General features: G+C 34.5%; 3 protein-coding genes across 4 annotated transcripts; 2 read left to right on the plus strand and 1 right to left on the minus strand.

Annotated features, from left to right (window-relative positions):
* Nucleotides 1-336: 336 nt before the first annotated feature.
* Nucleotides 337-4189, minus strand: LOC107412558 (ras-related protein RABA2a). Its single transcript, XM_016020351.4, has 2 exons — nucleotides 3786-4189; nucleotides 337-1005 (listed from the first exon to the last, which is right to left on the minus strand). The coding sequence occupies exons 1-2, from the start codon at nucleotides 3948-3950 to the stop codon at nucleotides 523-525; spliced, it is 648 nt and encodes a 215-aa protein (XP_015875837.1). The 5' UTR covers nucleotides 3951-4189; the 3' UTR covers nucleotides 337-522.
* A 183-nt stretch (nucleotides 4190-4372) lies between these two features.
* LOC107412556 (elongation factor 1-gamma) lies at nucleotides 4373-7100 on the plus strand. Of its 2 annotated transcripts, XM_016020349.4 has the most exons (8): nucleotides 4373-4529; nucleotides 4698-4747; nucleotides 4887-5036; nucleotides 5122-5182; nucleotides 5319-5371; nucleotides 5494-5595; nucleotides 5841-6357; nucleotides 6496-7100. In XM_016020349.4, the coding sequence occupies exons 2-8, from the start codon at nucleotides 4739-4741 to the stop codon at nucleotides 6873-6875; spliced, it is 1272 nt and encodes a 423-aa protein (XP_015875835.1). In that variant the 5' UTR covers nucleotides 4373-4529; nucleotides 4698-4738; the 3' UTR covers nucleotides 6876-7100. The 2 variants fall into 2 exon arrangements, with proteins under 2 accessions (XP_015875835.1, NP_001310788.1); NM_001323859.1 differs by lacking the exon at nucleotides 4373-4529 and having other exon boundaries at nucleotides 4739-4747; nucleotides 6496-6875.
* Nucleotides 7101-8243: 1143 nt separating this feature from the next.
* Nucleotides 8244-9696, plus strand: LOC125420921 (uncharacterized). The gene is made up of 2 exons (XM_048468384.2): nucleotides 8244-8459; nucleotides 9294-9696. Exons 1-2 carry the CDS (start codon nucleotides 8384-8386, stop codon nucleotides 9524-9526), a joined length of 309 nt encoding a protein of 102 aa, XP_048324341.1. The 5' UTR covers nucleotides 8244-8383; the 3' UTR covers nucleotides 9527-9696.
* Nucleotides 9697-11360: the final 1664 nt, after the last annotated feature.

The following is an 11360-nucleotide window of genomic DNA, read 5'->3' on the forward strand; positions in this document are numbered from 1 at the left end:
TACAATTTTTATTTTCAATTTTTTTATTTGAAGTGCTTTAATGATAGTTAGGATTTTTACCTCTACCAGATTAAAGAGAAAAAAATAATAAAAAACTGAAATACTAAATTGAAAATCATTTCAAACGGTATGAAATAATCCTGACAAAAAAAAAAAAAAAAAAGAAAGAAAAGAAAAGAAAAGAAAAGAAAGAAAAACGTATAAAGTAATCTCATTTTGATAAAATTTTGTCATTTTCATTCATTTATTATTGCTCTTCTAAAAATACTTGTTTCCGTGGAGTTAAAAGGCGATAGAAATCGTAACTGACAGATACCAAGCACTCAACCTGAAGGATTGTCAATCCGAACAACAAACAAGAAAATAAGATATATATACTTATGGTCTCATAAAATATTTAAGGGAGAGAGGATATGAAAAACCAAAGAAACAAAGCAAATGCAAATGAAAACAAAAACCAACAAGACACGGTAAAACAAATGGTCGTGCAAGTTGATGCAAGTTTTTCAATAAAGCTCAATCTCAGGATGAAGAGCAGCAAGGCTTCTTTGTGTTGGCCTCGGATCCCCCAACCACAAGAGTCGTGCCCTCTTTAATGCTTGCAGGCGCTGACTCATCCGAAGAGATTGACTTCTTACTAATTATCCTGTATATTTCCCCAAGAATTGTCTGGAACGCCTTCTCAACATTAGTTGCTTCCAAAGCTGATGTTTCAATGAATGATAGGCCTTCTTTCTCCGCGTAGCTCTGGGCATCCTCGGTAGCTACTGCTCGTAGATGCTTCAAATCAGTCTTGTTTCCAATCAGCATTATTACAATGTTCGAGTCTGCATGATCCCTTAACTCCTTCAGCCACCGGCTTACATTTTCAAAGGTTGTTGGCTTTGTGACATCATACACTAGAAGGGCTCCAAGGGCACCTCTATAGTAGGCACTGGTTATTGCTCTATATCGCTCCTGCCCTGCTGTATCCCATATCTGAGCTTTCACAGTTCTTCCTTCAACCTGAACAGACAAAACAAAAACTGTAAATAATGTTGGTCTCTTAACAACGTTTAAGGTACGATTACTACTCAAGGAGAATCTTTAAAAGCTATGTAGGAGACAACTGGTAATTTTAAAAACTCCCGAACGCCTGCAACCTTAATCCAGCATTTTCATCATTATACTTTTCAATCATTGATGCAAACTCAAAATATTCACCCAAGCCACTGAACCAGGCATAATACTACTTTCGAAAGTTAGCTGTATCATCTTTATGGACTGAGCTCAAACAAAGCCTTTACAAAGCTTACAGACAGTATCAGGTCCAACTCCTAAACTTCAAGATAAAGTAAGAAGCAAACTCATCCTAAAGTTGATGGCAAAGTATGGTGCAGAACTTAAGGTAAAACTTGTATAAACTATCACTGGATTTTTGCACAAATCTCAATACCCATGCAAACCTTTTCTTCCATTCAATGCCTCACGTACTTTGTCAAAGCATTGTCACTTTTATTTATTTATTTTGGGAAAAACAGCAAGGAAAAGAGAAAAAGAGAAAAACAAATGAAAAGGACTAGATAAAGAAGAGCATACAGCAGTAACAAGAAGGTGGGTCATGGATGCTATTGGAGCTAGAATTCTTTATTAATGAGCAAAAGGAAAATCCATGACATCTATAAAATCTGCAAATTGACTAGTATTTTAAGCTAAAGAAATGTATTGAGACTAATTAAGAAATATCATGATTAGCATATATTTTAGGCCATTAACACTTTCTTTCTTTCTTTCTCTATTTTTTATTTTTTATTTTTTATTTTTTTATTCTTTTAGTTGAATATGATCATTTGCTAATATTCTTATAAAATATAAAACAACAATCACACACAAGATTATACTTTAAAAATTTCCAGAAACTTATGGGATTTTAGTGGGGGTGACTCCCCACTCTTAATCCACCCTTGGTTGGATGGTTTCAAGTACAGTGGTCCGGTAGGTAAACGAAGGATGACTCACTTTGTAGGTGTAGGTATCAGATGTCTTTATGAGTGTATTTGGGTTTTAATGGGGAAGGATGTTTGGGCATGAGTGGCTTTCACGCTACTAATAAGCTACTTTTTCATCCATTTGAACATAATAGGTTAAACTTAGATTTCACATTGGTAAGGACAAAAACAAAATCTTTAGCGAAAATGTTGATATTGGAGTATAGTGCTAGGGTATATTTACAATTATCCAAAACCTAGAATGCCAAAAGATGAACATGAGTTTGCAGTGAATGCAAAAGCAATAGGGTGTCAAGTTTATTTATGGGCATAATGCCGCCCTGCTTGCACCAACAAGAAGTTTAAGTTTAAAATAAAAGCCCAGTACCAAGAGAACCGATCATGACTTGTTGAGAGCATGCAGTTAAAATGACATAGATATTATGCTCATTTTATCTGATAGCAAAATTAATTTTTAAGAATTTTCATTAAATTGGACCTCCAAAGTTTCAACTTTCATGCATGCACACACATGCAATAAATATTTGCTATTTTTGGTCTTCAAATGTATTGCATCCAATATTCCAGAATTAACAAGTTGTTCCCTCCACCACTGACGACAACAACAAAATAACCATGCAACATTCATCGGATTCTCTTCTAGACTGCCAATCCAACTTATATAGGGTTGTAGAGGTTTAAGTCTTAAGACTGACAAAACAAATTTTGAATAGACCAGGTAGAATCCATAAAACAAATTCATTCAAAGTCAGATTCAACTCCATCTACGGTGGACTCAGCTAAAAGAATTGTAATTGAGTTTGAATACAAATTGCAAATCGTTAATCTTAATTTGTTACTAACCTAAATGTTAAAAGCTAGAGTCATCAACTTCTCTTACCAAGTGATGTATCAAAGTCCTATGTGGTAAAAATAAATGGGGCCCAAAAGTAGGACCATATAAGAAATATAGTTTGATTATTTATTTTTTATATGATCATTTATTTTTTATATTTTTTGGACAAGAACAAATAAAATATTGACATTTAGATTTAGTTGGCATTCACAATTTGGTGGGTGCTACTCATGTTCATAACAGAAACTTACTCTGCCATTTATGTACTAATTATTAATATGAATGTTTATTGATACCTACAAATTCGACATATACAAATCATAAGACGTAATAAATCAAATCGCACTAAGAACTTGTCCCCTAGAGGAGAGCAGGGATGGAAAATTGGCATTCCTCTCTCTCGATCTAACCTGGAGTTCAGACCAAGATTGTGGTATAATGGAAAAAAAAAAAAAAGAAAAAAAAGAAAAAAAAAAAAACACATTGAGATCCTAACGAAAACAAAATCTAATATAATTCTGAACCAATCAACCCATTTACAATTAGATAATTCGAACGTCTGTGCAGGTCAGCACTAAATGACAGCTGTCCTCAACCAACCTCAAGTCTCTACCAGGTCAACTAAGGTCTAGGCATAAAAGCCCTAGGGGAAACCAAACCCCAAAAAAAAGGGGGAAAAAAAGAAAAAAAAACTGAAATATTAAAATAAAAGTAAAATTTAAATTCGCAGATATTATACATAGTAGCATTGCACTAATAGTACAAGCAAGCAACTTAGCGGATGAACAATTTCAATTTTTTGTTGGTTCTAAAATTTATTCATCAAACTCTGCCCAATTCAAATATGCATTGCAATTTCCCAAACAATAACAGTTGGGGGACTGGATCCCAATACAATGAAATACCTTAAAACACATAGACAAGAAGGAGATCTAACAAAAAGAGATGGAAAGTGAGACGACCTGGAGGGTACGGGTTGCAAATTCAACCCCAATGGTGGACTTGGATTCCAGGCAGAATTCATTGCGAGTAAATCGGGAGAGGAGATTCGATTTCCCTACCCCCGAATCGCCGATCAATACCACTTTGAACAAGTAATCGTATTCCTCGTCCGGTCTCCTCGCCATATTTCTCTCTCTCTCTTTTTTAGTTTTTATACAAAATATAATTTATATAAATATATATATATATATATATATTGAAAAAAGAATGACAAAAGCGATAGGTGTAAGGACTATACACTGAAGATTCGGTGGTCTAAGAAGAAGAAAATAAGAAAATATTAGGAAGTAAGAAATAGAAATGAAACGAAGCAACAGCACCACCCAGGCGAAAGCTAATAAACAACTGCAACGTCTAAAGGGTTTTACTTTTTATTTTTTTTAAAAGAAGATTTTTTTCGATTTCATGTTCGGATTGGCGGTGATTTTAAAGTTTGACGCAAATGGCCCTGGAGTTATGTTGATATTACTAGGAAGCCTTGGGTTGGGCCCAATTCCATCTTAAATCTTGGGCTTTGGGAGAAGATGTGAAGATAAGCGGGAGTGATTGGTAATTTAGGGGAATAGGGTGAGCGGCATAAGTAAGCAACCCTAATTGGCATCGTGTCTCTACTCTTGTACCTGGCTGCTGTATACTCCGCCTCGCCTCTGGCAGCTCTGCTCTCTGGTGCTATCTCGGAAGGACGCTCGCAGTGGTATTATCAGGTGTCTCTCTTCCTCCATTGGAAAACAATTATTAAAACCTCTTTTCATTTCATTTAATATTCCATATTTCTTTTCTTTTTTGGATAATCTAATCTCAGAACAATGATATATATATATATATATATATATATATATTAATTACTGGATGAACTATTGGTGTTTTTTTAGATTTGAAATCAGAGCGAAACGTTTTTCCGTGAAGCAAAGCCATGGCTCTGGTGAGTTTCAGTTTCTGATTCTGATTCTGATTCTGATTCTTGTGGTATTGGATTTATTTATTAGTACTTGAAATCTGTCAGAATATGAAAATTCTGTAGCTTTAGAGTTGGTCTGGTCTGATCTGGTTTACAATTGCAGATCTTGCATGCAGGGAAAACCAATAAAAATGCGTTTAAGACGCTCATTGCTGCGGAATACAGCGGTGTCAAAGTTGAACTGGCTCCAGATTTTGAGATGGGTGTTTCTAATAAAACTCCGCAATTTATCAAGATGAATCCCATTGGCAAGGTGCCACCCTCTCTCCTATATTTTATCTCATCTCTCTTCTAAATAATTAACTTAATTAGTTTCTAACTGCTTATATCTCTTTCAGGTTCCTGTTTTAGAAACCCCTGATGGTCCTATCTTTGAGAGTAATGCCATAGCACGCTATGGTAAGACATTTTATACATACATACATATATATATATATATATATATATATATATATATATATAATATCAACAGAAATTAAAATGCTTGTTTTTCATCTTGCAACTTTATGATGATGGCCTTTGTGTGTTTCTGCAGTTACCCGCTTGAAGACTGATAATCCTCTTTATGGTTCTTCTCTCATTGACTATGTAATACTTCATGTTTGTTTCTATTTATTTGTTTCCTCTTTCAGTTTTTAACTTTAATGTCTTTTCCCATTCCTAGAACTATTAAAAAGGAGCTGTCTAATGCGTAATTGTTCACGTTTTAGGCCCATATTGAGCAGTGGATTGATTTTGCATCGCTGGAGATTGATGCTAACATTTTGTTTTGGTTTAGACCGAGAATCGGACGAGCCCCATACCTTCCTCCAGTGAGATCCTTTTGATTTTCGTTTTATTATTAATTTTTTTCCTTTTCGTATCTCTTATGATTTTTAACTCGTAGGCTTTTTAGCATTAATAAACCTGAGTTCAAAGATCAATGATCCTCGTAGACTTGTTGGTTTTATTGATGTAGTGACTAATTTATGCCTTAAATCTTGCATTTTTTATTCAATTCTTCCTAGTTAGATTGTTATCTGATCTATCCGTGTTGTTCACTTGTTTATTCGTGAAGGCTGAGGAAGCTGCAATTTCAGCTTTGAAGAGAGCATTAGGTGCTTTGAACCTGCATCTTGCTTCAAATACCTACTTGGTTGGGCATTCTCTAACACTGGCTGACATCGTCATGACAATCAATTTATTTTTCGGGTTCACCCAGCTTATGACTAAGAGCTTCACTTCTGAGTTTCCTCATGTTGAGCGATACTTCTGGACTTTGGTTAATCAACCTAACTTTAAAAAGATATTGGGCGAGGTCAAGCAGACTGAATCTATTCCACCTGTTCAATCTGCAAAGAAGCCTGCCCAGCCCAAAGAATCTGGTAAGCCAAAGCACAAAGATGAGCCAAAGAAAGAAGCTAAGAAAGAGCCAGCAAAGCCCAAAGATGAAGCTGGCATGGAAGAGGAAGAGGCACCAAAGCCTAAACCCAAAAATCCTCTTGACCTGCTGCCTCCAAGTAAGATGATATTGGATGAGTGGAAGAGGCTCTATTCAAACACCAAAACCAACTTCCGTGAGGTTGCAATTAAAGGTACTTCATTGTGAATAGAAATGTGATTGTTGTGACTTTGGAAGTCAAGTGTCAATTTCGGCTTTGGACATGTAACTAATTCCTACTTAGTTCTTGGTTTTGTTGTATGTATTCATCTTACCATTGTGGTTATTGCAGGATTCTGGGATATGTATGATCCTGAGGGATACTCTCTGTGGTTCTGTGATTACAAATACAATGATGAGAATACTGTTTCCTTTGTTACATTGAACAAGGTTGGTGGATTTCTTCAACGAATGGATCTCGCTCGCAAGTATGCATTCGGGAAGATGCTAGTCATTGGCTCAGAGCCACCATTCAAGGTGAAGGGGCTATGGCTCTTCCGAGGACAAGAAATTCCTCAATTTGTAATTGATGAGTGCTACGACATGGAACTGTATGAGTGGAAAAAGGTGGACATTTCAGATGAAGCACAAAAAGAGCGCGTCAACCAGATGATTGAAGATCAAGAGCCTTTTGAGGGAGAGGCTCTTTTGGATGCGAAGTGCTTTAAGTGATAAATTTAATTTATGGCTTAAAGCGTGTGTTCTTTCTTTTTGGTTTTTGTTCTCTCTGTCTTTTTGGTAGAATACGTCTTGTCATGTTTAAGATCAAAGTCTTAGTCTTTTGGTGTTACTGAGTGACTAGTTATAATCCTTGTTTTTGCAATTTCGTTAATGGATTGTGTTTTAGACATTTATATAATGGAAAGCTCTAAATAGACATGCTAGTTTTTCATGAAAGATTATTTCGACCACAGCGAATTGGTCAGCTTTTGTTTCTTGTCTTAGTATGGGAGTCAACTCTTCGGTAATTTCCGAATCGCTCGAGTCAGATATTCAAGCTGTGTTTTGATGGGCCAAAAGTGTATTTTTTGGTCTATTTCATTTAGCCAGGGAGTCAGTTTTTTGTTTGGAGGGGGTTGTGTTTTGTCAAAGTTGGCCTGAGTTAATTAGGAAAAATAAGTTACCATGAATTATATATTTATATATATATATATATTGATCCTTAAATTCAGTTTTTGTTACATTTTGATTCTTAATAACTTTTAGTCAAAAGTATTATTATTATTATTTTTTTTTTATTTTTTTATTTTTTATTTTTAAAACCAAAAGCCAAAAAGAAAAAAAGTTGAAAGAGTAAAGTGCAGAGCCTTGTAACACTGCTAATCGCGCTTTTTTAAGTTCTTATTAAATATTATTTTTATTTAGTAGGAAAACGAAATACTGTCTATAATAAAATAAATTCTCGAAACACCATCTATAATAAAATAAATTCATGTATAATAATTAATACTTATATTAAAATAAAAAGCATGATAAAAGAATGTTATTGAAGATTCTAACAAAATTTCACGGAATAGAAAAGCCTATTGACGATGCTCATAAGTCGTGTAAAATTTCATTTGGCTGTTAGGAATTTATTCTGCAAGTGCTAACCACAAATTCACTGTATCTACAGCATTGTAATTGGTGTTGTCCAGTGGCGGCTAATGGGAATGGGTCCTCGTTTTTTTATCAATCAATACAGATTTGACTAGCATTTTATTCCCAGACCTTTTGAAATTCCAATTTCAATTTTAATTAGAAAACTAGGTATTTTAAAGCCTCGAATCTTATTTAAATATGAGTTGGACAAGTTTTAACATTTTTACACAATCATACACTAAAACATACTATGACTTCTTCAAACCTTTGGAAAATATAAAAATACGTATACGTATTCGTCGAGCAAAAGAATTTATGAACCTTCAAAATTTGTTCAAAAGAAAACCAAAAAAAAAAAAAGAAAATTGTTAAAATTTAAAAAGGTTTTTAGTAAAAAAAAAAAAAAAAAAAAAGGAAGAAAAGAAGAAAAAACTGAAATATATATATATAGATATATATTAAAAAAAAGACAAGTAGTTGGCATTGTTTTAAATTCAGAAAAAACGGGAGCGTGGTTGCTCTGAAAGAGCGATTTCTCCATCCGTACACCAGAATTTTCAGAGAGAGAGAGAGAGAGAGAGAAAGACAGAGAGAGAGATATGAGTGAAATTTCGGAGCGCAGATCGTTGTGTTTTCTTGTATTATTGGTTTCTGTTTGTCTACAATTCATTTCAGGTTTGCCTCAGATCTTCGCCGAGTCAGATTTGAAGTTTTTAATTCTCATATAAATTAATTTCTGCTTAAACAAAATCTCTTTTTGCATGTTTCAATTTTTCCTTATTTGCCGGAGAATGCTGATTCAATCTATTTCTTAGCGCCGGAGAATGCTGATTCAATCTATTTCTTAGCTGATTAACGGGTCCGTTGCAATTGTTCTGTTCCCCTGTTTGGTTGTTGAGAAAAAAACACTAAGAAAAACAAATAAATATTACTTTCTTTGAGTTTGAGCTTCCTGTTATAATTGTTGTTCAAGTTAAAATAGCTGAAAGGTCCTTACCTTGTTCAATTCTATGGTAGGTAGGTTTGATCCATGCGGTTGCTTATTTTTTAGTCTACTCCGATTTCTCAGAAGCTTTAATTGAATCCTTGTGCTGTTTTCTTCTGTATGTGCAAAACTTAGGAGTAGATATAGAATTCGATATGAAATATCTGTTATGTATTGTAACTTGAAATTCTGCAAAAGTTGATTATTATGAAAACTTACATATGAATATACGATATAGGACTTTGTAGCCTTTAAAACTCCGTTTTGAAAGAAAGAAGAAAAGCTAAGTATTTTTCGGGAATATTGTTAATAACCCAATAGTTCTGGCCAAGCATCATATGAACTTAATTGGAGCCTTATCACTTCAATGACAGACCTTAGCTTAGTGATGATGTTTGCTTGCTAAATTCAGCAGTAGTAGCTTTAATATACGATGGATCACTTGTTTTTTGTGCTACTTTTTCTAATGATAAGCTGTATCCCTTGTTTCTTAGATGATAGTCATCTTTTTCTTCTTCTTTCAGGTTTTTCTGATGATACCAAGAATGATACAAAAGTTGAGACTCATTCTAGTTCCACTGGCAGCACTGGTTCCATGGTGGTCATCATATTTTTTGTGCTCGTGGTAGTTGCATTGTTTTCATTTTTCCTTTTCAAGTTGTGGCAAAAGAAGAAAAGAGAAGAGCAGTATGCCCGCCTTTTGAAGCTGTTTGAAGAGGATGATGAGCTTGAGCTTGAACTTGGTCTCCGGGACTAATCTATGCATCTTAAAATTTTGAGTTTGTTGAAGTTGAGGTGCATCACCATCTTTTTTGTTCTTGCTCTGGAAGTTATTTTTTCTTTGCAAATTTGGCTTTTATGGAATGATTATATGAATCTAGACACTTGACAGACTAATCTATGCATCGTACAGGCACTTTTGTTACACTCTATGTCGCACAGATCCTTTGAAAAAAAAAATGAGGGGCAGTATCCTACTACATTTGTATTGGGTACCGGTACTTCTTAGGTACTCTCCACTGTGTCTGTAAAACTTAGATGTATCCAATCTTTTAAGACACATATTTTGGACATAGAAATGCATATAGTTCTTCTTTCTGATGCACACACAACCTTCTTATGCTTTGTTGCAATCTCTTTCAAATTGTCACTCTAGTCTGCCTTACTCCTAAATGCCTGTGCTTGGCACTAGTATGCTTTATTCCTAAATGCCTGTACTTGGCAATATGAGTACATGTATGAAATTAATTGGGATCAGCCGCAGGAATTAGTTTTCACTATGAAACCCACTTATAGCTGTATACTCCATTACATCTTTAACAAAAATTTCTATGCTAATTTCTAGCCATACGATTCTTGGTCTCCCTCTATCCTAATCTGATCTTTTATGTGAATAATCTAGCTCCTTTAGATTGGTAATTTGCATCTTTATCTTGTATGTGATCCAACCATGTAATTGTTTTATTAGTTTTATCTTCAATTGAGGCTGCCTTTACCTTAGAACAAATATGTTCATTTTTCACTTTGTCTTTCCTGATGTTATCTCTCATCCACCTCACTCTCTCCTTCTCTGCTACACATGTTTTCCGGATATGTACTCTTAATAGGCAAACACTTCATAACATAAATTTTAGTGTAGGAAATTAAAATGAAACTCTCTTGAGTTTTTAAGGTATCCATCTATCATCCAAATTCCTGGCCAAATTTCCCCATTTCATCTGTTCTGCTCTAATTCGAAGAGCTACCTCTCCTTAATCACTTCCAAATTTTGAGTGGTTAAGCTCTCCTGTGCCTTCCCATCAGATTTGGCCAACGGAGATTAGCAGATGTATGCCCCTACAAGAGACCATATGCAAACTGTGTGAATGCCTTGATGTCCATATATCATCCGTTTTTCATATTAGTGTTTGTTTTGTTGCAACATCTAGGTGTCTTGTGATTGTATCCACTAAACGTTGTAAAAGATTATTAGGGCAAAAGCAAAAAGGTGATTTTAAAATTTTGGACCTCACAAGAGTTGGTTTTTTCCTTTCATTAATTTTTGATATAAGCATTAATTAACAAGTGGTTTTTATAAGTTCTTGAGGAAACAAGCACAAAATAAAATAAAATAAATAATAATAATAATCCAACACAGTATCAGAGCATACTAGGAGTAATAATTCAAAGATAGAATTTAATACAAATACAAGAAATTATGAAAGAAAATTACAAGAACAGAAACGAAAAAGAAATGAAATGCTATTCTTGGAATAAAGCAGCGGACAGAAGGCATTGAGTTCGCCCTCAAGCAGTCAATGCCTTCTGGCATTTGGGCCTAGGGGAACAGATTTAAAAAGAGAAATAATGAAATGCTAATCATCTCAGTAGATTAATCTGTATTTGTTTTTTGGCGCTTTAATATAAAGCTCTTTTTCCTTTTCCTTGGATGGAAATTTTGATATCGAGGGTTTGGAGTTTTATACTGCAGGCTTCTTTTGTATTTGGAAACTCACTTTCCTGACAAAAGGATTTGTGATGTTGTGAAGCACTTCTATGAGGTTAGATGTTTTGTCTCTTTATGGTTTCTCAAGAAATATTGGAACGAGAGG

This window comes from Ziziphus jujuba, chromosome 10, assembly GCF_031755915.1.
Source record: "Ziziphus jujuba cultivar Dongzao chromosome 10, ASM3175591v1".
Lineage (NCBI taxonomy): Eukaryota > Viridiplantae > Streptophyta > Magnoliopsida > Rosales > Rhamnaceae > Ziziphus > Ziziphus jujuba.